This window comes from Salvelinus alpinus, chromosome 17, assembly GCF_045679555.1.
Source record: "Salvelinus alpinus chromosome 17, SLU_Salpinus.1, whole genome shotgun sequence".
Lineage (NCBI taxonomy): Eukaryota > Metazoa > Chordata > Actinopteri > Salmoniformes > Salmonidae > Salvelinus > Salvelinus alpinus.
Window position 1 is genome coordinate 28,352,751 of NC_092102.1, and position 27,280 is coordinate 28,380,030.

At 42.4% G+C, this 27,280-nt stretch overlaps 1 protein-coding gene across 2 annotated transcripts in view; it reads left to right on the top strand.

The window, feature by feature from the left end:
* LOC139542686 (ephrin type-B receptor 2-like) overlaps positions 1–27,280 on the top strand; it is a 59,191-nt gene that overhangs the window by 24,310 nt on the left and 7,601 nt on the right. For both annotated transcript variants that reach the window (XM_071348433.1, XM_071348432.1), the window contains exons 2-10: positions 4,819–4,883; positions 6,412–7,096; positions 21,296–21,451; positions 23,467–23,802; positions 25,222–25,346; positions 25,437–25,599; positions 25,747–25,920; positions 26,199–26,321; positions 26,674–26,921. In XM_071348433.1, coding sequence (XP_071204534.1) covers positions 4,819–4,883; positions 6,412–7,096; positions 21,296–21,451; positions 23,467–23,802; positions 25,222–25,346; positions 25,437–25,599; positions 25,747–25,920; positions 26,199–26,321; positions 26,674–26,921 — 2,075 coding nt within the window. The remainder of the gene's footprint in view (positions 1–4,818; positions 4,884–6,411; positions 7,097–21,295; positions 21,452–23,466; positions 23,803–25,221; positions 25,347–25,436; positions 25,600–25,746; positions 25,921–26,198; positions 26,322–26,673; positions 26,922–27,280) is intronic.

The following is a 27,280-nucleotide window of genomic DNA, read 5'->3' on the forward strand; positions in this document are numbered from 1 at the left end:
TCGATTTCGAGGGACCAGCCAAGACACCCGCCATAGGCCAACTGAGCAGACAGTTCGGGACTGCCAAGTGGGAGGATCCAAACTTGAAATCCACCGCAGTCCAAGTGATAGCGGTGGATGGCCAGCTACTTCCGGGGGTGAGTGACTGGCAATACCCCCATTTCCAAATCAAGAATAACCTTTTGTATCAGGTGTCGCGCCAACAAGGGGAACTTCGAGAGGTACTGTTGCTGCCCCGACAGTACGTGGGAACCGTTCTTCAACTGGCCCACACCCATCTGTTGGGGGTGCACCTGGGAATGGAGAAGACTCGGTAACGGATCGCCGCCCGGTTCCACTGGTCCTGGATGAGGAGGGCCGTGGAAGACTATTGTCGCAGCTGCACGGAGTGTCAAATCACTGCCCCAAAAGCCCACTTCCGAAACCCGCTGGTCCCCCTACCAATCATCGGGGTGCCCTTTGAACGCATCACCATGGACATAGTGGAACTCCTGGTAAAAACGGCACGAGGACACCGGTACATCTTGGTAATAGTAGATTATGCCATCCGGTATCCCGAGTCCATTCCCCTACGGGCGGCGGTCTCCAAGGGAATCGCCCAGGAGCTGTTCCACCTCTTTAGCTGGGTAGGCATCCCGAACGAGATCCTGACTGACCAAGGTACCGAGTTCATGTCCCACCCAATGAAAGATTTGTCTGCTCTCCTGCAGATCAAGCAGATCCGGACCACCATCTTTCACCCGCAGACGGATGGGCTCGTCGAGCGGTTCAATAAAACGCTCAATCAAATGCTGCAGAAGGTCATCGAGCAGGACGAGAAAAACTAGGACCAGCTACTACCCTACCGAATGTTCTCGGTCCGAGAAGTGCCCCAGTCATCCACCGGGTTTTCCTCTTTTAAACTCCTCTATGGGAGGAGGCTACGTGGCCTACTGGACCTCGCCAAGGAGGTATGGGAAGCCCAACCGACCCCCTGACGCAGTGTGGTAGAACACATGGAGATGACGAGGGAGCAGATGACAGCCATATGGCCAGTGGTAAGGGAACATATGGAGAAGGCCCAATGCGCCCAAGCCCAGGTCTACAATCGGGACACCCTGAGCCAATAATTCCAGGTGGGAGACAACGTGCTGGTCTTAATCCCCACGGCAGAAAGTATGTTCCTGGCAACATGGCACGGGCCGTACGAGGTGATAGAGAAGCTGGAACCCGTCAATTACCGCGTACAGCAGCCGGGGAGGCGGAAACCCCAACAGATTTACCACGTTAACCTATTGAAGAGGTGACACGAGAGGACAGCCTTGGCCGTGTTATGGTCAGGACCCAGGATGCCAACGGTACCAGTGGTGGTCACATGCAATAAGGATCTCAACCCGGCCCAGAAGCTCGTCTCAACCCGGCCCAGAGCTCGTCGATCGGAACACGGCGGTCATTGAACACCACGTCCGCACCCAGCTCGGGGGAAACGGTACGAAAGAGGCCATGTTGGATCCCCGAGGCCCGAAGGAAGGCAGTGAAGCAGGAAGTGGAGGCTATGCTGAGGATGGGGTTCATCGAAGAGTCCCACAGCACATGGTGCAGCTCCATCGTGTTGGACGGTAGCCTGTGGTTCTGTAATGACACCCATGCCGAGGGTGGACTAGCTCATCGACCGATTAGGAAAGGCCCAGTACATCAGCACCCTCGAACTGACCAAAGGATATTGGCAGGTACCGTTGGCAGCCTCCTCCCGGGACAAGACGGCGTTTTCGATACCGGAGGGCTTATATCAGTACCGGGTGCTCCCATTCGGTCTCCACGGACCCCCGCCCACGTTCCAGCGCCTGATGGACCGAGTACCCCGACCCCACCAACAGTACGCAGCGGCCTATTTGGATGATATCTACAGCCAAGGTTGGGAAGAGCACCTGACACACCTCCAGGTGGTGCTGGATGTGCTCAGGCAAGCCGGATTGACAGCGAACCCCAAGAAATGCAAACTAGTGTTCGAGGAGGTGGAGTACCTGGGGTATTTGATCGGACAGGAGGAACGTCAAGCACAAGGAGAGGAAGGCCCATGCGGTACGTGACTGGCCCGTTCCACATACCAAGACACACGTCAAGTCCTTCCTGGGAATGGCAGGATACTACAGCTGGTTTATCCCCAACTTTGCGGCTATAGCTTCCCCCCTTACCGATCTAACCAGGGTCCGCCTCCCGTAAACAGTGAAATGGACGGGTGAGACCGAAGCGGCATTCAGGCGCCTAAAGGATCTGCTGTGCTCCCATCCGATTCTCGTAACGGCCAACTTCTAGGTACCAATGTTGGTCCAGACGGACGCATGTGACACGGGACTAGGGTCCGTCCTGTCCCAGGTACACAATGGGGAGGAGCACCCCATCATGTACATAAGCTGAAAGTAATCAAGGAGCTGATTGCTCACTAGCTGGACGAGTCCCATAAAGCTGCAAGAAGGGCAGCACACGGGAGTTGGGACTGGGGGAAGAGAGAACCAGAGATAACGGAGGGAGCTCGGTTTTGTTCCCCACAGGATACAGCAAGACCCCGGAGCCCAGAAGACAGTATCCCGGAAGAGGTCTCCTGGAGGAGACCTATTCTTTTCTCTTTGTTTGTTATTTAAATAAACACCCTTGAAACCGAGCTAATACAATTCTGTCCATGTCTAATCTGTGTAAACGTCTTGACCAAACCCCCTGGTCTGCCACAATGCCTATATCTGTATAGCAGAGGTAGCCGATAAAGAAATGCATGTCGGTTCGGAAACACGGAGCCGGCATATCTTTAATCTTTCTCTGGTTGCTCTAGGACTAGGACTTAAGTTATATTTATATATTTTTTAAATGATATCATACAGTGGATGCCTAGCCCTATAGATTTATATGCATGCAATGCCTAGAGGCATTTGGTGCTCATATCTCTGGCTGGTGACCCATGAGTTGGACAATTATTGCTTTAGGAAAGTAAAAACCAATAAAACAATGGGCTATATAGCAAAAACAGGTTTTTAGAATTTTTTGCAAATGTATTAAAAATAATACATGAGATGACACTCGAAATAATGCTATGAGACTGGAAATTAAGCTCAGATGCATCCTGTTTCCATTGATCATCCTTGAGATGTTTCTACAACTTGATTGGAGTACACCTGTGGTAAATTCTATTAATTAGACATGATTTGGAAAAGCACACACCTGTCTATATAATGTCCCACAGTTGACAGTGCATGTCAGAGCAAAAACCAGGCAATGAGGTCAAAGGAATTGTCTGTAGAGCTCCGAGACAGGATTGTGTCAAGGCACAGATCTGACGAAGGGTACCAAAACATTTCTGCAGCATTGAAGTTCCCCAAGAACACAGTGACCTCCATCATTCTTAAATGGAAGAAGTTTGGAACCACCAAGACTCTTCCTAGAGCTGGCCTGCCCAGCCAAACTGAGAAATTGGGTGAGAGGACAAGTACATGAGAGTGTCTAGTTTGAGAAACAGATGCCTCAAGGCCTCAACTGGCAGCTTCATTAAATAGTACCCGCAAAACACCAGTCTCAACGTCAACAGTGAAGAGGCGACTCCGGGATGCTGGCCTTCTAGGCAGAGTTGCAAAGAAAAAGCCATATCTCAGACTGGCCCATAAAAATAAAAGATGAAGATAGGCAAAATAACACAGACACTAGACAGAGGAACTCTGCCTAGAAGGCCAGCATCCCGGAGTTGCCTCTTCACTGTTGACGTTGAGACTGGTGTTTTGCGGGTACTATTTAATGAAGCTGCCAGTTGAGGACTTGTGAGGCGTCTGTTTTTCAAATTAGACACTCTAATGTACTTGTCCTCTTGCTCAATTGTGCACCGGGGCCTCCCACTCCTCTTTCTATTCTGGTTAGAGACAGTTTGCTCTGTTCTACAGAAGGGAGTAGTACACAGCGTTGTACGAGATCTTCAGTTCCTTGGCAATTTCTCATATGGAATAGCCTTCATTTCTCAGAACAAGAATAGACTGACGAGTTTCAGAAGAAAGTTATTTGTTTCTGGCCCTTTTGAGCCTGTAATCTAACCCACAAATGCTGATGCTCCAGATACTCAACTGGTCTAAAGAAGGCCAGTTTTATTGCTTCTTTAATCAGAACAACAGTTTTTAGCTGTGCTCACATAATTACAAAAGGGTTTTCTGATGATCAATTAGCCTTTTAAAATTATAAACTTGGATTAGCTAACACAACGTGCCATTGGAACACAGGAGTGATGGTTGCTGATAATTGGCCTCTGTACGCCTATATAGATATTCCATAAAAATACAAATCTGCCGTTTCCAGCTACAATAGTCATTTACAACGTTAACAATGTCTACACTGTATTTCTGATCAATTTGATGTTATTTTAATGGCCAAAAAATGCTTTTCTTTCAAAAACAAGGAAATGTCAAAATGACCCCAAACTTTTGAACGGTAGAGTACATGTAAAGACTCCAGAGATATACAGGTAAAGACTCCAGAGATATACAGGTAAAGACTCCAGAGATATACAGGTAAAGACTCCAGAGATATACAGGTAAAGACTCCAGAGATATACAGGTAAAGACTCCAGAGATTTACAGGTAAAGACTCCAGACATTTACAGGTAAAGACTCCAGACATTTACAGGTAAAGACTCCAGACATTTACAGGTAAAGAATCCAGAGATCAAGCGAAGAGCTAGAGAAACAGACTATTTTCTCCTCACAGTATTTCACAATGACAATAACATGTCTTGCTGTATGGGGCGCCATGTTTTGCAGTTGTGCTTTTTAATAGTACATGAACTTGTAACTCTTGATTTCTCTGTAGAAATACTAATGGACTCTACGACGGCAACAGCAGAGCTGGGATGGACTATCTACCCAGCATTGGGGGTGAGTAGAACATTTTACTAACTTTTAAAACTTTTAGTAATTTTGCAGATCCATTTTTGGATCGTCTCCAGTAGCAGCAACATGAGAAGCCCAATGTAGAACAACAACAACAGTATATCATGAATTAATACTTACCTCTTTTTGTTTACCACCATGTTCATACGGCACTGTTGTTGAGAATACAATTAGGTGCAGTAATACTGTATATCAGGTCTTAGGCAGGAAAAGACCACCAAACAGCTTGTGTGAAATGCAGGTTGACATTTATTGTCATGAGTCTTGCCCTGGAGGCAGAACTGAGTGATTTCCTCTAGATCGGCCAGCTCCAAAATCAAAATTGTCTATATCGTAAAAATGAATGAAAACAAAATAATTTTGGTTTTAATTTAAGATTTGGGTTTGGCATTAGGGTCAGCAGTGTGGTTAAGGTTAGAGTTAGGTTTATAATCCAATTTTATGACTTTGTGGCTGTGCCAGCTAGTGACCACTATGTAGAGCTGCCTCCAGGCAAGATTCATGACAATAAATGCCAACCTCCCCCTGGTGTAGGGGTTAGAGTTAATCAAAATAAACTTCTAAGTCAAAGTGATTCGGGGGAAATTTGCCTACGGATGCCTTTTCTGTAAAATGGAAAGGTGGGAGTTTGAGGAATTGCAAAGTTGTTTTATTTATTATGTTGAAGGAGGATTTTCTTGTCATACTGAAATTAATCATTTATCAAGTTTGTGTGTGATGTAAGGAAGATAAACAATGTGAAAGCAGGTCAAGCCGCAAACCAAGTGATACTTCAAGGGAGTATTATTGCTTAATAATCTGACTGTCAGCTCTTTGTGCAAGCCTCCGAACAATGTAGCCCAGGAAGACAATTGTCTGACATGAAAATGTACTATTTTATGTTTGGTATCTACGGTCCACAGGAGGTTGGTGGCACCTTAATTGGGGAGGAGAGTACGTGCTAATGGCTGGAGCGGAACAGGTTGAATGGTATCAAATACATCAAACACATGGTTTGATGCCATAACATTCGCTCCGTTCCAGCCATTAAGAGCTGTCCTCCCCTCAGCAGCCTCCACTGCTACGGACTGTGTTAGTAATTTTGAAGAGGTGTGAAGTCTGGCTCATTTGCCCTTCTAATTTATTCATTTTTCACATGCAGAAAAAGTTACATAGACAAAGGTCTAAAATAAAATGCAGAAATATAGCAATCTTGTCTGATAACAATGTTATCTGACAGTTTATTCAATTGGATTTTGTAACTTAGAAACTTGTCCGAAAGTGTCCAATTGGATGATTTATGTATTTCAATTATATTTCATATCATATGGTCATATCATATTGTTACCACATTTATTGTGATAATAACCATAATATGGGTTTTGGGGGTTTCATTCCCTTGAACAGTAATACAATGACCAGTAATAAAATGACCAGTAATCAAATGTCCTGTTAAATTAATATGTTGACTGATGACTTGTTTTCACTGGTCATGGATGTTAAACTGACCTCTTGCTCTGTCTGTCCCTGGCAGTGGGAGGAGGTGAGTGGATACGACGAGAACATGAACACCATCCGCACTTACCAGGTGTGCAATGTCTTTGACAACAACCAGAACAACTGGGTACGCACCAAGTACATCAGCCGGCGAGGGGCCCAGCGCATCCACGTGGAGATGAAGTTCTCGGTGCGGGATTGCAGCTCCATCCCCAGCGTCCCCGGCTCCTGTAAGGAGACCTTTAACCTTTACTACTATGAGACGGACTCAGACACGGCCAATAAGGTGTCCCCGGCCTGGATGGAAAACCCCTGGATCAAGGTCGACACCATCGCAGCCGACGAGAGCTTCTCCCAGGTGGATCTGGGCGTCCGGGTGATGAAAATCAACACGGAGGTACGAAGCTTCGGCCCTGTGTCACGCCAAGGCTTCTATCTGGCTTTCCAGGACTATGGTGGCTGCATGTCGCTCATCGCCGTGCGCATCTTCTACAGGAAGTGCCCCCGCGTGGTCCTGAACGGCGCCGTGTTCCCCGAGACCCTGTCAGGGGCGGAGAGCACCTCCCTGGTGGCAGCGCGGGGCGTGTGTGTGCCCAACGGGGAGGAGGTGGACGTGCCCATCAAGCTCTACTGTAATGGGGACGGGGAGTGGATGGTGCCCATCGGGCGCTGCATGTGCAAGGCTGGGCACGAGGTGGTGGAGAACGGCACCGTGTGTCGAGGTGAGAGCTGCTGACATAATGTGTTTACTGCTACTGTGGGCTTTTGGCCTTAGGGTCTACTAATGTTGCAGAATGAGAAGGAAAGAAATATTGTTGTGGTCTCACTTTTATGTTTTCCAAGTTCCTCCCATATAGAAATAATCATTATCTTTACTAGTGAGACGAGTGATAAACCAGAGGATAGAGACATAAAGTGTCATGGACATAAGGACTTTGGTTTACTAACTACAGAAGTATCACTAGGGGAATGAAATTAATACCCGGAAAGATGGATCAAGAACGTACTGTAAAGGGTAGAGTGTTGATGGTAATTAGAGGTGTCTAAACCGTAGACCTGTGTCCCAGCCAGCCTGGTCTCATAGACTGGACGTGACATAGTAAATGTAAATCCTGCACACTCAAATTATACTGAACAAAAATATAAACGCAACATGCAATAATTAAAAAAATGTTACTGAGTTACAGTTCATATAAGGAAATCAGTCCTTTGAAATAAATTATTTAGGCTGAATCTATGGATTTCACATGACTGGGCAGGGGCGCAGCCATGGGTGAGCCTGGGAGGGCATAGGCCACTCCCACAGTGGGAGCCAGGGCCAGCCAATCAGAATGAGTTTTTCCCCACAAAAGGGCTTTATTACAGACAGAAATACTCCTCATTTTCATCAGCTGTCTGGGTGGCTGGTCTCAGACGATGCCGCAGGTGAAGAAGCCGGATGTGGAGGGCTGGAGTGGTTATATTTGGTCTGCGGTTGTGAGACCGGTTGGACGTACTGCCAAATTCTCGAAAACGATGTTGGAGTTAGCTTATGGTAGAAAATGAACATTCAATTCTCTAGCAAAAGCTCTGGTGAACATTCCTGCAGTCAGCATGCCAATTGCATGCTCCCTCAACATTTGAGACATCTGTGGCATTGTGTTGTGTTACACAACTACACATTTTAGTGGCCTTTTATTGTCCCCAGCACAAGGTGCACCTGTGGAATGATCATGCTGTTTAATCAGCTTCTTCAAATGCCACTCCTGTCAGGTGGATGGATTATCTTGGCAAATGAGAAAGGCTCACTAACAGGAATGTAAACAAATTTGTGCACAAAAATTGGCGAGAAATCAGCTTTTTGTGTGTATCAAAAATGTATACGATATTTCAGTTCAGCTCATGAAACATGTGACCAACACTTTACGTGTTGTGTTTATATTTTTGTTCAGTATAATATGATTGGTTACATAACCTTTTCTCAATATAGGGGGTGCTGTTTCCACTTTGGAAAATATCGTCTCCAAATTAAACTGCCTCATACTCAATTCTTGCTCGTACAATATGCATATTATTATTACTATTGGATAGAAAACAATCTCTAGTTTCTAAAACCGTTTGAATTATGTCTGTGGGTGAACCAGAACTCTTTCTGCAGCGAAATCCATGACAGGAACTGCGAAGGTCTGAAAACGAGGCTCTGTTCTCAGATCAGTTTAAAGCTCTGTATGTATCCTATGGGTCGACATGAACTGCACCCGCCTTCCCCTGGATGTCAGTAACCAATGAGAAGTGGAATGGAGTGTCTACGTAGTTCTCAGAGCTTATAAAAGGCCAAGGAACGAGGGGAGCTCTCTTTTCGTCGTTCGTCATTGCGCAAAGCAAGACCTCAGGATGGCATTTTGAAACATTTACATTTAAGTCATTTAGCAGACGCTCTTATCCAGAGCGACTTACAAATTGGAACGCTCAGTTATCGGCCTTAGCTATATCCGTCTGTAATTAAATTCGATATAGGTGTTAGAAACATCATAACGAAGTTATTTTAAACCGAGTTATATCAGTTTATGCGAGTATATTGCTATTTTCGGAATTTCCTTAGTATTGCGTTTTGAGGATTTGGGCATGTTGTGGCCACATATAGCTATTGTTAGCTGCTAATTCCGAAGTTGAAGACGACGTTTTAGAACCAAGCAACGATTCTTTTGGACAAAGGACCACTTGCCCAAGATTCTGATGGAAGCTCGTCCAAAAGTAAGAGCTATTTATGATGTTATTCCGTATTTATGTGGAAAAATGTAAACGCATTTGTCCGCCATTATTGCGGCACTAGTCTGGCTGTAACGCACACTGTATGTCTAGTAACGTTAATTTTAAAAATCTAACTCAGCGGTTGCATTAATAACTAATGCATCTTTCATTTGCTGTCCAACCTGTATTTTTTAGTCAAGTTTACGATTATTTATTGATTAGATTAGGTGCCTTTCCAAGATGGCGCCGGCCAGAATGCATGACCTGTTGCCACTGATCACATTGTATAACCACGATTTGTGCTGCTAAATATGCACATTTTCGAACAAAACCTATATGCATTGTGTAATATGATGTTACAGGACTGTCATCTGAGGAAGTATATCAAGGTTAGTCCAAAATTATATATCTTTTGCTGTATTGTTACGATCGCTAACCTGTGCTGCTGGTAAATTGCTTGTGTTTCTGGCTATTGTGCTAAGCTAATATAATGCTATATTGTGTTTTCGCTGTAAAACACTTAAAAAATCTGACATATTGGCTGGATTCACAAGATGTTGGGCTTTCATTTGCTGTACGCTGTGTATTTTTCAGAAATGTTTTAAGATGAGTAATTAGGTATTTGACGTTGGTCTCTGTAATTATTCTGGCAGCTTCGGCACTATTTCAGATTGCAGCTGCAATGTACAACTGTGATTTATACCTGAAATATGCAAATTTTTCTAAAAAAACATATGCTATACAATAAATATGTTATCAGACTGTCATCTTATGAAGTTGTTTCTTGGTTAGTGGCTATATATATCTTTATTTGGTCGAAATTGTGATAGCTACCCATGCAGGAAAAAAATGGTGGGGAAAAAAAGTTGTGTCTTTTGCTATCGTGGTTAGCTAATAGATTTACATATTGTGTCTTCCCTGTAAAACATTTTAAAAATCAGAAATGATGGCTGGATTCACAAGATGTGTATCTTTCATCTGGTGTCTTGGACTTGTGATTTAATGATATTTAGATGCTAGTATTTACTTGTGACGCTATGCTAGGCTATGCTAGTCAGCTTTTTTACTGTGGGGGGTGCTCCCGGATCCGGGATGCGTAGCAAGTAGAAGATAAGATTACTTAAGGAAAAAAACGAAAGTCGGGTGGTTGGTCAGGGTGGATGGGTCGGCAAATTATGACATTATTATTATTGGAGTGTCTCAGATTTACATTTACTATGTTACGTCTACACCTGAGTCCAGGTTGCATCCTTACTTTCAGAGAGATCTCACTGTATGCCAAGAAAGCACTATCCCTGTCTCTTCCCTTACCCCTAGTGTAGGGAGAGACAAGGAAAATGTCAGCGTCCTACTCACACTCTCACACTCTCACACACACACACACACACACACACACACACACACACACACACACACACACACACACACACACACACACACACACACACACACACACACACACACACACACACACACACACACACACACACACACCAGCGATGTAGTGTTAAAAAAAATAGGTGTGTAAACGCTGATTGCCGTTCATGGTGAGTAAAGTAACACTCCCTATACTTTCAATAAAAGTGGGTTAACACTCAGGCAAAATAAAAAGGTGCGTAACCGGTGTTTATGTGTTTATTCTCCACGGCACCACTGTCACACACACACACCGTTAGACACATCTAGACAACAGACAATTGTTACTCCTCTTTTTCTTCCTCTGTACCGGCGGATATGATTCCACTGAGTAAGAATGAAGAGAGACTTTTGGCAGCACCATCCCTGCTGCCATTGACAGACTCTAAATGGGGGGAGCTGATGGATGGAGATGGCTAACATCCTCAGCTGCCATGCGGCAGCAGTATGTCTCACTCATTTCCCCCCACAATAATCCCCTATAATTCCTTGCTTTAATGGCGGCCATAATTGACTAATTATGAGCATGGGAGGGCTCATTTTCATGTGTCCCTGGTCATTTGATTAGAAATATCAAGCACTGCTAATGAAGCCCTCGACGACCCATTCTGCTATGTTTCACGGTGTGATGGTTTGTATCTTTGGGGGGAGGAGCACTTAAATAGCCAGGGGTAGCCAATGATATCACTGCACTTTAGTCATATTGTTACACCCAGGGATACCCAGTGACATTTCGTTTAGTCCTTCAGGAAGTAATTATTCCAGAGTCCATTTGTGATTGTAATTTGACATGGCATGCCTCTTATGACAATTGAATGAAGACAGAGACTTCATATCACCAGGCACCATCATACTTACTTTTATACCTCATACTTAGCTTTTATATATAGTCCATAGCCGACTCATATATTAATAACCTACAGTGAGCTCCAAAAGTATTGGGACAGTGAAACATTTTGTTTTTGTTTTGGCTCTGTACACCAGCACTTTCAATTTGAAATTATACAATGACTATGAGGTTAAAGTGCAGACTGTCATCTTTAATTTGAGGGTGATTTTCATTCATTTCTATTGGGCACAAAATAATCAGAAACGCAACCAAAACAAACAGCAAATGCATCCAAAATGCATTTGCGTGTAATCCTTGCGTGCTAGCATATAGGAACAAATACTAAACTTTTGACTATTTTAATACACATATAAGTGAATTTGTCCCAATATGTTTGGTCCCCTAAAATTGGGGACAGTGTACAAAAGTGCTGTAATTTCTAAACGATTCACCCGATATGGATGAAAATACAGTCAAATTAAAGCTGCTAGTCTGCACTTTAAACTCATAGTTATTGTATCATTTCATCCAAAGTGCTGGAGTACAGAGACAAAACAACAAAAAAATGGTTAATGTCCCAATACTTTTGGAGATCACTGGATACTTCCAGGTTTACGTAAGCAATGTTCGGACCAGAAATGCCATATGTTTGGAGGAAAGACATGAATAGAGATTGCATTACCACAGCTCCTCAGTCCTACATCCTAAAGGTAATAGCACAGCAAATACCGTAAAATACAGTCAAACATTTGAAAAATACTGTGATATGACATTTTGGCCATATCGCCCAGCCCTACATACACCGTAGGCATACACTGTCCTGTGGGGAAGCCAGGGTTATCTCCTGCAACAGTGGATCTTGTCCTGTGAGTTTTTGCTTCTACAGAGAATTCAATGGTTATTGAGCATAATGATAGAGAGAGAAGTCACCTGCTGCCCGCAGTGTAAATCAAATGCTCAATTAGGTTCCTCTCATTCAACATCAGATTTACAACTCTTACATTGTAAATTACAATACAATTCTGTATAAAAAATTTAAAACATTTGTAGGGTTATTTGCAAAGAGTACACTATGCTTTATGTGAGAGATGTGCATGACTGCTTCTGTACATGCAACATGGCAACACCCTGTAGTGTTTACCCCTCTTTCTCCACCCAACAGACAGATGGTCATATGGAATGCTCTGCCACACTCAGATTATTTGGTGTAAAATAGTAATTTGAGGCAAGCCATTGAAAAGGAAGTCTTTCTGAGAATAAAATGTCGGACTATGTTAGGGCAGACTCCCAAGCCCAAATGTTTACTAACGGGTCAGGAGATCTGTAAATGCATGAGGGGCAAAGACTGTCGTCTCAATTCACCACCAATCCTACAAACATGGTGCATTAGACTCCCTCAGAAACTGAGTTATACACATCCCTCTTTTTCTCTTTTACTCTCTCTCTTTCTGTCCTCCCCCTCTCTCACACACACAGTTGATACAGATGCGACCAATATATTGGCACCCTTGCACAATTCACTATTTCTTCAAAATTCACTTTCTTTTATATTATTTATTTTTTGGTGCTCATGCGTATTTTGTTTGATTTTCAACTATACAGCAACAAGAAAATCTTAACTGAACTTTAGATTTTTCATTCACCAAAATGGCCTGGACTAAATTAACTTCAAATGAATGTGGTTGGAGGCAAGGGATTCTCGTTTACTGGTAATTTATCTGTGGTAAATTGCAGGAGTCTACAGGGTTAAAATAGCCATTCAACTGGTTTTGAAAAGACAAAACAGAACATTCTGCTCCATCGCACTGCATTGTAAATTTCTTGGTTGCCAATATATTTGACTATTTGACTGCATCTGTATGTTTTGACTTACCCACAAGATTCACAGGGCTGGCTATGTAGAGGAGACAGAGTGATAATGGTGGAGGTGACCTATCGGGATATTGCTTTCAGTACCCCTGCCGCTCCTGAAATCAGCTTCTCTGATACAAGTGCCTCTTCTTCGTCTCTGACAGAGCCTATTAGTGCAGACTGTGTGTTGTGTGTGCTTGCAAGTGGGCCTATTTATAGCCTATATGGTCGGGAAACACAAACAGCTTCTCGACCTATTACGAGAATGTCCCCACAGAATGTTAGCGGCATTGCATGGCACTGGCTTTTCTCTACCTGCTACTGGACCAAAGTCAGTCACTGTTTAAAAATTGACCTTTTCTACATGTCCTGTTTTGTTAAACTCTTGATAAGGGCAAAGTAAAATGTTGACTGCTCTAGAATAGGAAGCCACATCAGGTTGACTCATTCATTATTTCATTTTGTAAAGAGAAAGTGTCTAAAAGAACATGATTATTTAGGTGTTTTCAGTTAAACTTTTTACTGTAGCATCACAACACTTTTACATTTTTTTCAATCTATAGATATTTTGTAAAGTGACATGTCTATTCCCATATGGCATATACCTAATTAAGCACTTAAAATCTTATAGAGTATTTGTAGGTTACCTGCACGTATATCTCCATATCGATTCTATTTCAAAACCTAGTTCGATTTCCTCTTTCTAACTTCCAGTTCACATACAGTAGAATCTCCAGCCTAGATATCCTGTCAGTGTCTACATTTCCTGAACAGCCTGATAGGACAGAGAGCCAGACCTAATCTCTGCTGATTGGTGGCTGTTCACACAGTTGTTACTGGGGGCAACCCCTTTTGATGGAGTGCATGTGTGCCGTTGTCATCGCCGACAGACTCATTGATCAAAGGTTTCTCGAGGAGCGGAGCTGTCGTCCCTCCGGCTCCAGCTGCCTATCCAAGGATCTGCCTCGAACAGACACTTCCTGTCATTGGCGATCTCACTTCCTCCCGGCTCTCCTTTCTCTCTGCCGGGCCACGATGAGAGAAGTTGGGCACCAGAACGAGACAAAGGAGAGAGAGAAAAAACTATTTTTTTTCTCTTATCCACCCTGTAACATGCCCTGGACTCAATATTTGTAAAGCAATCATTATTTACGGTGACCTATTCATTATGAAGTGATGTACACATGATAATTACACACCCTCACCTACCAAAAGTTTATGGACGTCGTTGACCATATAGGCTAATTAATGTAGCGTGGCTGGGAATAGCCACACAGTGAAGTGGAATGTCCTTGTGTAACAGTGTCAGTAAATGACAGTGTGCTCACTGTTCTTGCACATCAACTCACACCTGCTCAGATAGGTGCTGCCAAAACCACATTGGTGGGAACAGAGGGGCACTCACACCCACAGCACATAAAGCCATTGAAGTGATAATGACAGTTGTAACAACATCAAAAACATCATAATAATGATAATACTTAGAGTGATTATCATAAATGATGCTCAAACTTAACAGAATATTGATAGTTACATGGGCGGGTTGATCACAATACATTAAGTTAGATAAAATCAAATGAAAAACCTTTCAAAGGGACTCGCAAATAGAAACAGATTTTGCATAGTTTCCCAGTAAAGAGAGTGACAGTATTTTGTAGGTTTCACCACAATAATCAGCGTTTTTGTGGCAGCTGTGGACTCCAATGAGTCAGCAGTTGTGTAAAGTAGTTAAGTACAAATACTTTAAAGTACTACTTAAGTCGTTTTTTGAGGTATCTGTACTTATACATTTTCCCTGACACCCAAAATATTTGTTTCATTTTGACAGTAAAATGGTCCAATTCATACACTTATCAAGAGAACATCCCTGGTCATCCCTACTGCATCTGATCTGGCAGACTCACTAAACACAAATTATTTGTTTGTAAATCTCTTAACAATGCTCATGTTACTAGCTCTTAACAATGCTCATGTTGAATTTATACATCTTGAATCTATTCTATCGTGCCCAGAAACCTGTCTGAGTGTGCCCATGGTGGCTATTCGTCAATAACAATAAATAAATAAAAATAATTTTAGCAATTCCATTTACTTTTGAGTATATTAAGTATATTTAAAACCAAATACCTTTTAGGCTTTTACTCAAGTAGTATTTTACTGGGTGACTTTCACTTGAGTCATTTTTTATTAAAGTGTCTTTACTTTTACTCAAGTATGACAATTGAATACTTTTTCCACCACTGTGAGTCAGTCACTAACATACTCATTGAACCTTCCTCTGGGTCTTTATGGATGGATGGTGTATTGCCTCCATAATGATCATGTCATATTCTATTCACACTATACAGTATAATACAATACGTTGGTTTACTTTATGCACTGTAGTGTATATGATTTGTCTGTTTGACTATTTAGCCTGTGTAAATAGCTTTCATTACTCCGAATTGATACTCTATTTTCTCATGTTTTGAAGGGAACCATGTTTTAACACCTACTTGCCACACCTTACTTCAGTGGGAATGCCAAAGCCTCTGTTTCTATGTCTAATATGATTTGACACCGTTCTCGTGGTCACACATTTACGGATCACTCACCCGTTAGTGTACACACCTGTACACACACACACTGTACACAATGTACACATGCATCAATACACATACACACTTACAGGCGTGCGCAGACACAGACAGACAGACTCACTCACACCACAGTACACTAGTAAGACCAAGAGATGTAAAAAACACAAGTGTTTTTTTACAATAACAGCAAAAATAAATGGGTTCTTATTACAGGTGACAAAGGAAGCAGGAAAATTACCTCTTGAGACCGGTATTTCAGGCGCCGGAGAATACTGAAATATTAAAGGCAAACACAGATGAATAGATATATGAAAAACGGAGGAGGTGTTCCCTGAATGGACAGTTAACACTACTTATTTCTTTACTCAGGGCATGAAACTGCTGAGCCATAAAAGTACAATCAGCTTGATGTTAAAGACTGCTCTATTCACAACCGTATATGGAACTGCTTTTTGTGTGTGTGCGCCGATAAGCAGAAAGGTTCTGATTAGGGCTGTTACGGTGACCGTATTACCGCCCCACCGGCGGTCACGTGTCATGTCAAATTCCACGTGACCGTTTAGTCACGGTAATTAGGCTTCTCCAAGCTCTGATGCTGCTGATGGTCATTAGTAGCCTACCAAACGTACTAACTTCCCTGGTACCCCACACTCTATTGTCCCTGTAATCGAAAATCTAATTACACACTTGATAGCCCATTGCTCAACATTTCTATAGGCGATGCAATTGTGTGAGAATACCGAGTGATGGCCGTTATTAAAAAGAGGAGGATCCCATCAGCTTTCTATAGGCTAGGCCTACTATATGTATTGCTAAAATGTCCTAATATTAAGCACATTGCTTCTCTTTACAACAGGAGTATATCCTACCTGGAGGAAAAGCATCCTCCATTTGCTATTTAAGTGCATAGACATTTTTTCCGCTGCCCCTGTTTCGAGGCAGGTGCATGATAACGGTCCATTATATATCAAAACAAATTTCACACATATATTATTTAGTATATGTAAAGACAAGATTAAATTAAGAATAGTGTGATAATATTAGCCTATCACTTGTGAATGATGCCCAGCTTAATGGAAAACGGCATGCTTCTTTTTTTTTGCAAATCATAGTCACACACCTCATGTAGCCTTTTTAAAAAATACCAAAATGTATCCCTTATTTTACCAGGTAAGTTGACTGAGAACACATTCTCATTTACAGCAACAACCTGGGGAATAGTTACAGGGGAGAGGAATGAGCCAATTATAAGCTGGGGATGATTAGGTGACCGTGATGGTATGAGGGACAGCTTGGGAATTTATCCAGGACACCAGGGTTAACACCCCTACTCTTACGGTAAGTGCCATGGGATCTTTAGTGACCACAGAGAGTCAGGACACCTGTTTAACGTCCCATCCGAAAGACAGCACCCTACACAGGGCAATGTCCCCTATCACTGCCCTGTGGAATTGGGATATTGTTTTTAGACCAGAGGAAAGGGTGCCTCCTACTGGCCCTCCAACACCACTTCCAGCAGCATCTGGTCTCCCATCCAGGGACCAACCCTTCTTAGCTTCAGAAGCAAGCAAGCCAGCAGTGGGATGCAGAGTGGTATGCTGCTGCCAAAATATTTAGATAAAATATGTATCACAATTAAAGTGGCCAAGTAACTTCATAAAATGAAGCACATTAATCTGCTTTACAACGGCTGTAGAGCCTAACTGGCATACATACACAGCGCGTGACTTTCAAGTTTGGGGAAGATCATTTCACCATAAAAATGCACCTTTATAATAAAACCATTACATGCATAATCGCATTTGTGGTCACTTTTGAGAATGGTGTTTTCCTGCTACTGGAACATACGCGCATATAGCCTACTGCCATGTGTGCATTGCTGCACTTATAATGTGAAGAAATAGCCTAATAGTTTATCAACATTTTAAGCTAAATGTTCTCATCTGTTGCACGAGGCACATTGCTTAAAACAGGTTTTTTGATGCTAGTGGTTGTATTAATTTGGGATCTATTGCATCTGACTATGGACGGAGGAATATGTATTTCTCTCACAGAATACAATAGGTCAACTTTTGTACTATGGGAGATAGTAGATTGACAGAGGCTAGTGCTTTTGCTGTTCGTTAGGCCTACTCATCTTGTTGGCTGAAAAAGTAAATGTGGACACTTATTCCAATATCTTCAGTATGCACCTCGCAATTGGATAAAATAATATAATATAATGCCATAGAACTGCTAAATGAACTAGTGTAGCCCACATCCATATGGCATAGCCAGATCAGGGCCTAACATAAGGACAACTCAGAGTATGCTAGTTTGTTCTTCTGAAATAGACATTTTCTTCATATCATGTTTCTTTAGACCTGTTTAAAATAAATAATGTATTTATTGTGAAGGTGTAGGCTATATTACATGGATTTATTAGACTTTTTAAAATGTAGATGTTCCAAAGGTCTGCATCGGTGGCTTGTAGGCTATGCGTGGAAGCCAGGAGATGCTAAATGTGTTTATATTAATTAACGGTCAATTATAGTGAGACCGGCAGTTATTTGCTTGACAATCATTGGCTGACAAAATTTCATGACCGCCATAGCCCTAGTTCTGATCGAGCCATTCAGACACATTATTTAATTATTATTGTACAATACCATTGTATTTCATAGTACTTCACCATTAAAAACACATGATTTTATTTAAGCAACTATTAATAGCTTGACATTTCGGCCTGATGATGGTTCTGATGAAGTGGCCGCCCCACCACCGTTGTTATAAGTTTTTGTTGAGGAGCGTCTCGCAGCATGGTAAAAAAAATGCAGTACATATTGTGCTCTTCTATTGCGCATGCGATAATGTCAGAAGGGGAAAAACTGTTTGGTGTTTGCACTAACTTCTTTGTCTTTGCAATATCGCAAACAGGCGTGGTTGTTTCACCATTAAGGATTACAGATTTAAATACAATTATATGTTTTTAATGGTGAGCAAGCATTGTACCTTTTCTTTTATTTGTATTTTATTATATTAGATGAGTTTATTTGTTTATTAGTCACATGCACAGGGTATTTGTAATTGCAGGGTACAGTGAAATTCTTAGAATGTCCCAGAGGGAATGTCCATAGGGGGAGCAGCAGGGAAGGATATAAGAAGTGGATGATACAAAATGTGGTTGCACCTCAGAGTTGTTGGTTGAGCCCCCTCCTCTTCTATCCATATTTTACAGTATCTGAAATTAATTTGATAGAGAGCTATGAATGCTTGGTGATACGGTACGCTCATCCATTTCTAACAGGCAAAATCAATGTTCCACCACCAGCCTCAGATGACCCATTTCAGATATGTCAGTAGCTCTCCACAAGATTTAATGATGGTTGTTATTGAGCTTTTAGTTTGCTATTCATTACTGTACTGTAGGATTCATAACACATTTGTCTCTGGAGGGTGGTGTTGTGGTAGAAATAGAATTTCATAGAAATAGAATGAGTAGAATGGGAAAAAGCACCTGAGACCACTGTAATTTGAATGCATCCTCAGTGACTTCAAAGGGGAAACCCATTCTAGTAATTATATTTCTATGGTGGTAGGATCCAAGATCCAGGGGCTGGGATGACATTGGTCCATACTATATTTGAATGTGCAACTTTCTATCTTTATTGAATGACTCTCTGTCATACAACTGTCAATCCCCTCTCATTTTCTCCCCCTTCAGTCCTCCTCTCTATCTGGGTCTAGCCATGGGGGTTCCCTGGGTCCCTCTGCCAACAGACTCTTCCTTTTGTCTCGTCACACTGGCTGTCCTTTGACCGCCTAGGATTCCTAGAGCTTCTCATTGTGGAAGTGGAAGACAGGACAGTTATTCAAATAGGGGTGATGTGAGATACCTCCCACTGGGCAGAAACTAGTTGAATCAATGATGTTTCCATGTAATTTCAACAACAAAATTCAATGTGAGGACATTGAATCAACTTGGAAAACTGATTGGAAAAAGTAATCAACTTAAGGAACTTTAAACCTAAATACAATGACAGGGGGATTTTTTGTTGTTGATTTCATATTGAATTAACGTTAGTTGAGAACTCAACCAAATGTAAATCAAAACTCGACGTTGAACTGACGTCTGTGCCCAGTGGGTTTGTTAGGGAGTGTTTAGACCTCTTGGGAAATAAGACAAAACCTAAATGAATTCAACAAGAAACATGTTTTAAAAGAGGCAAACACTCTTTCAATACAAGAGAATAATGTGGTGATAGTGGGTATAATAAATATGCTACTGTATATATTTGTTCCCACTGGCATGACACAGACTGGATAAATGCACCCCAGAGAGGTCTGGGATAGACTACCACATCTCTGCCAGTGTCAGACAGTCAGAGAATGTGTCCCAAGTGGCACCCTATCCCTTTATAGTGCACTACTCTTGACTAGAGCCCTATGGGCCCTGGTCAAAAGTAGTGTACTATATAGGGAATAAGGTGCCATTTGGGACAAAACCAGAAAGTTGAGGAACTGCCAGCCAGGCATCTAATTACTTTCACACCATCTTGATTGGATTAGCTTGCAAAGCTGGAGGCTGCAGTAACCTTTACACATTTATTTTACCCTTATTTTACCAGGTAAGTAGACTGAGAACACATTCTGATTTACAGCAACAATCTGGGGAATAGTTACAGGGGAGAGGAGGGGGGGGGGGGGGGGGGGGGTGAATGAGCCAATTGGAAGCTGGGGATGGCCAACTGACTTAGTTAAATAAAGGTTAAATAAAACAAGAAATTAAAGATCACTTACCCCTGCTTCAGACGACACACTCCATGGTTTTTGTAGGATATTGGTTAGCAGTATGTGCTGCTTGGAACAAAGGGTTCTACACAAACTACAAGTGTACAGTGAGACATTGTAGGAAATCATGGAGGAGAATATATGATGGAGAGTAGTAACCTCAGAGTAGTAGCCTCCTATGGTGGTAATATTTTGCTACCGATCCCAATAATATTTGCTACTGATCCCATTCTCTCTCTTTAAACCCTATTTCAACACAGTTGTAGAATATGTATAACCCTTATACTGGCTTTTCCACTCTATCTCCCCCTATCCCTCTCTATCCCTGTTATACACCTTTTGACTTTTATGGTATAGCCATTCAATTCCAGACCTCCAGATTTCAACGTCTCTTTGACTATGCCTCGCTCTGTTCTTCCAGAGTTTCAAATGCCATGAGACAAAAACCTGAATAGCAACAAGCCTCAGACTCCTGGATGTTATATTTTATTAACCATATGAAGAAGGACATGCCAAAGCTTATTATGTCTGTGCATTTCAAGACCAATATTTTATTATATGTCTGGAAATTTGTCTTTCTATCAACTGTGTACCTTTTTTCTCTCAAGCTGTCATGTTGTAAAATGTCTGTAGTATGCCATTTTATGTCACTTTAGTACAATAAGTTAATTCATCATCTCTAACTCTCTCTCTCTCTCTCTAACTCCCTCTGTCTTTCCCTCTCTCTCACTCTCTCTCATCTGCAGCGTGTGGCTCAGGGTTCTTTAAGTCTTCCCAGGGGGACCACCTGTGTCTCCAGTGTCCCATCAACAGTCGCACCACCAACGAGGGGGCCACCAACTGTGTGTGCCGCAACGGGTACTACCGCAGTGACTCGGATCCCCCGCAGATACCGTGCACCAGTAGGTTTCTAGTCCTTACAGTTCCACATACTCTCCATGGGTGGTACTACACAGTGTTAAGGAAAGACACAGTAGAGATTATCATACAGCAGTCTATTTAGTAGGCTTTTGTGTATATAAGAATTGTATCAAAATTCACATTTTAAATAATTAATTGACAAATGCTCCCAGGACATTATGGGCCATTATCAATTGTTGAATTGCATTTTCATTTTGTCTATGAATTTACTAACAGAATCCATCAGCTCAACCCTAGTAATGTAAATGCAGGCCTTATGTGGCATTCACTATAGAAAAGCACCTGTCAAGCAAAGACAGAATGATTCTGATATATGTTGTGCATAATGCAATGAGCACAAACAAGTGCTAACCTCAAGCCAAATCTTTTCAACTTTTACTTTTTTACCAAGACTCCAGCTCCACTCGTACATTTTCACATAAAAATGCATTATTCTAGGTGCCCAAGGGTGAAGCAAGGGTTATGTTTCATTCCAACAGCACTGAACTGTTGGAATGTCCCTTCCATTCTCTTCCAATCTCTCAGAAAATATCCTGAGAGATTTGCATAAGCCTGTCCATTATGAAGGGGGCAGCTGTTTTGAATGTGAAAATGTGGTCTCGGTCACAAATGGCACCCTTTTGCTTTTATAGTGCACTACTTTTGACCAGAGCCCTATGGATACCCTATGGGCACTGATGAAAAGTAGTGCACAAAAAAAGGCAATAGGGTGTCATTTGGGATGTAGCCAGGGCCACAATGGAGATGTGGCCCTCAGCGGTCTCTCTCTAATTGAAGAGGCAGAAATGAGCATGCAGGGGCATTCTTTGTGTCTCTCAGATTCCACCAGAACGCTAGTTAACTACCACACTGCTCTTTTCATCGCTCTCTCTTCCTTCTATAGAAAAGTTGATCTGAAGCCTGATGGACTTGAATGGAGCTCATGCAAATACTTTGGAGAATTTAGTGTCCGAATAAAAGTTACATATCACAACATTTCTATTTGAAATCTTTTGGACATCAGAGCAACCTTGAGGTAATCTTATTTGAGTCAGAAAAATATCTTCATATGATATGATATATACAACCTTGCAGAGAGCATATCCAACTGACTGTCTCTTAGGAAAAAAATATAAACATTTGAAACCAAGACTAAAAAAGAACTGATGTTGGCACAAGATGGAGGGAAAGTTAACGAAAATGTACACTTAATCCAGTATAAAGTAATGTATTGAATTTATTATACAAGATACAAAATTCACAAATTCTGCAGCACAATGACAGAGACATGTCTTAAGTGTAAAACTAATGATGACTCAATAATCCATGCTTTCTGGGAATTCTAGAAAGTTCGGAAGTTGTAGGCGGAGCTAGAAATTTGGCTGTTAGAAGTATTAACCTTTTAATCCGTCTGTCTGCATATTTTAAGACATGTCATATTGGGGTCTAGTGACATACACAATGGGTTGGACCATTCTCTTCTCAGCACTCATCTTGAAAAAACATATACTAGAAACTTTGAAATCTATCAATCTGCCATCATTATCACAAAGGAAAAATCAAATGATTTATTATTTAAATATTAAAAGTGTGTGGGCTGCAGAGAGAAACAAAATGCAGTTTCAGGCCATGTGGTTGGGAAGTGATGCATGCGCTAGAGATGGGGAGGTGTACTAGTGGGTCTGGGCAGGAGTGATGTAGTAGATGTTTGCATGTGTATGTTTTTGTATTGTTTATAAAATAACAAAAACACAAAAAATGGTGTCCGAATATTGAAATGTGGAGACTAGTTTTGTGACCTACTGTATACTACTCCAACCACACAGAGTTAATTTATTACAGAGTTAACAGGTGGTCATCAACCCTGATGCTGGAGAGCTATAGTACAGGGTGTGGGTTGGGTTGAAATCAGACGCTGAATCCCCTGTAGCTCCTTATGACCACTGTCTGGAGTATAAACCTCATCATCACTGATCCTCCCTGAACTCTTCTTTATCTCCCCCCTCTCCTCTGACAGCCATCCCCTCCGCGCCCCAGAACGTAATCTCGATCGTGAACGAGACGTCCCTGAGGTTGGAGTGGAGCGTGCCGCGCGATGGCGGCGGCCGCAAGGACGTGGTCTACAACATCATCTGTAAGAGCTGTGGAGGGGGCCGGGGAGGCTGTACACGCTGCGGGGACAACATCCAGTTCATCCCTCGCCAACTGGGCCTGACGGAGACCAGCGTCCACATCAGTGACCTGCTGGCCCACACGCAGTACACCTTTGAGATCCAGGCGGTCAACGGGGTCTCCGACCAGAGCCCCTACTCACCACACTACTCCTCAGTCAACATCACCACCAACCAGGCCGGTAAGGAAGACAGCAATTCATTCACTCTCCTCTCAAAGTACTGTGTGAAGTTCAGTGAAGAGATATTATCAGGAGTGTGTTCAGTCTGATAAGGAGTGGCACAGGAAATAATACACCTAATATGGGTTTAGATATTTTGATGGTATTTTGCAAGGGCAAGATCTGTATAAGTAAACCTATATGTTATGTAGTACCAATGAACAATGTCTGTGTAAGGATGCCTAAGCAATGTTTATGATGTCTGCATGAACAATTTAGTGACAGATGTGTGACCCTTATTAGTATTGAGTGAGTTCAATTGCATTTAGGGCACTTGAAATGCAGTATTCAGACATGATTTACAGCGTTATTTGTTGAGGTTCAAATTTCAAATAGACTGGGTGTTAGGTAGTGTTGGTATTAGGGTCAGGCTATACACTTTCTACTCTCTGCCCTTAACACTGTAGTATTTTCTCCACTGCACTAGCTGTCAGTCCTAATTACTGTCTGGGATGGGACTGTGAAAAGAGCAAACTCAGGTTCCCATGAGCCCCAGTGTTTTTACAGGGTATAAGCAAAAGCACTAATGTTACATAAACATGCCCTAATTAAGCCCTCATTAGGAAAGACCTTGTGTGTGTGTGTGTGTGTGTGTGTGTGTGTGTGTGTGTGTGTGTGTGTGTGTGTGTGTGTGTGTGTGTGTGTGTGTGTGTGTGTGTGTCTTTGCCTACTGAGTGAATATTTCACACACCAGAGTGAATACAAATACATTATTACTGTCACGTTCCTGACCTGTTTTCTCTTGTTTTGTATGTGTTTATTGGTCAGGGCGTGAGTTTTGGGTGGGCAGTCTATGTTTTCTGTTTCTATGTTGGTTTTGGGTTGCCTGGTATGGCTCTCAATCAGAGGCAGGTGTTTGACGTTTCCTCTGATTGAGAGTCATATTAAGGTAGGTTGTTCTCACTGTTTGTTTGTGGGTGGTTGTCTTCCGTGTCTGTATGTTATTTCGTACCACACGGGGCTGTTTCGGTTTGTATGTAGTCTGTTCCTGTTCGTGCGTTCTTCGTGTCTATGTAAGTTCTCATGTTTAGGTCAGTCTACGTCGTTTGTTATTTTGTATCATTTTCAAGTGTAGTTCGTGTTCGTTTTTTCGTCTTGTCAATAAATTCATTATGTATTCACAACCCGCTGCACCTTGGTTCAATCCCTGCTCCTCCTCTTCGGATGAGGAGGAGGACAGCCGTTACAATTACTATTAGTATTTTCAGTGAATGGGTGACTGTAATAATACTCAATAAACCATCTCTGATGTTCCTGGCTCTTTGTTCCTTGCTGCATCATTAGTCTTGTTCTTGATTACCAGGGGATTTGAAAGCTTCTTCCTAGTGTTGTAGTAATGTCACTAACCTTAACCCTTCTATCTCACTCACTCACTCACAGCACCATCGGCCGTGTCGATTATGCACCAGGTGAGCCGGACACCTGACAGCATCACTCTCTCCTGGTCCCAACCGGACCAGCCCAACGGCCTCATACTGGACTATGAGCTGCAGTACTATGATAAGGTAAAGTCAGTTGACAGGTTTTACTGCTGTAATTCAAACAGTGAGCAGATCCAGTCTTACACCCTTTGTGTGTGTGTCTGTGTGTTCCAGAGCATGGCAGAGTGGAACTCATCGGTGGTGCGCAGTCAGACCAACACAGCAGTCATCCGTGGCCTGAAGCCCGGAGCTATATACGTCTTCCAGGTACGGGCTCGAACCGTGGCCGGATTCGGACGATTCAGCGGAAAGATGTACTTTCAGACCATGACCGAAGGTATGCCATTCGAACCAGTGTTTTTCAAACACTTTTGAATTATCTTGCCGAGTATATGGTATAGTCCCAAAAGTTCAACATTACAGAGTAGGCCAACCTTGTAGACGTTAATAAGAGGAATGGGTATGTTTTGTTGTGTATTTGCAGAGGAGTACAAGTCCAGCTTTCAGGAGAAGCTCCCCCTCATCATTGGCTCAGCTGCTGCAGGTGTGGTCTTCATCATCGCTGTCGTCGTATTGGTCATCGTCTGCAATCGAAGAAGCTCTGAGAGAACAGAATCTGAATACACAGACAAGGTCCAGCACTACACCAGTGGCCACAGTGAGTAACATGGTTTCCAGACAACCTTCTATCCATGGGAAATGGGTTGAATAGTGGAGTGAAACATTTGTTAAGGAATAACACTACCATCCTGGGGACAGTGGTGACATTTCCATTAGATGTAGAATACTGGAAGTTAAAGGTTACTACTGTATCTAACCACCTGTATCAGGTCTAAGCCCAGGCAAAGTTCCAGCTACTGTTTTCTGTAGCCAATACGTACTCCCAGGTTGTATATTATGCATATCCTCTGTTTTTTCTCTGTTTCTCCTTCCAAGTGTCTCCAGGAATGAAGATCTATATTGACCCCTTCACCTATGAGGACCCCAACGAGGCAGTGAGGGAGTTTGCCAAAGAGATTGACACCTCCTGTGTCAAGATCGAGCAAGTCATTGGCGCAGGTAAAAAATCAACTGGTGAAGGTGAAAACCCTATATACTGTACATATACATAATAACACAGATTAAGCTTAGTCCTGGACTAAAAAGCATTCTCAATGAAGATTCTCAGTTGAAAGCACTTTTTAGTCCTTGACTAGACTTAATCTGTGTCTGGGAAACTGGCCTATAAAATGTTATATTGATATACAGTGTGGATTAAACCCAATAATACGTCTTGTAAGATTTTCTTACAGTACATTTAAGATATCCAAGTTAGTCCCATGTCATAGCACTTGGATAAATCTTACAGTGGTGTATCAGAGACCTTTGCTGATGGACAGTATATCTGAAACCTGAACCTGTTATTGTTCAGGAGAGTTTGGGGAGGTGTGCAGCGGGAACCTGCGTCTCCCAGGGAAGAGAGAGATCCTGGTGGCCATCAAGACACTGAAGGCGGGCTACACAGAGCGCCAGAGGCGGGATTTCCTGTCTGAGGCATCCATCATGGGTCAGTTTGACCACCCCAACATCATCCACCTGGAGGGCGTGGTTACCAAGAGCGCCCCCGTCATGATCATCACTGAGTTCATGGAGAACGGATCGCTGGACTCCTTCCTCAGGGTCAGTACAGATGTAGGATCTTAATTTGATTACCTTGTTACAGGAGAGGTTTCCTAGTGTATTTGAGGTTTAAAAAGGCTTCTGAAGTTTGCAATTTCCACAACATTGTTTCCACTTCATTTAAACCCCACAAATCGATGTGATGACGTTGAATCAACATGGAAAAGTAATTGGATTTGCAAAAAGTCATCAATGTAAGAGCATTTTGAACTAATCCAATGATATGGTGAAATGTTAAGTTCTTCAGTTTATTTAGTAAATATTGTCTTAACTCATTCACCTGTTTTATTCAGTGCATGTGACAAATAAAACATGTGGGCATGAAGTACCTAAATGACATGAACTACGTGCACCGGGAC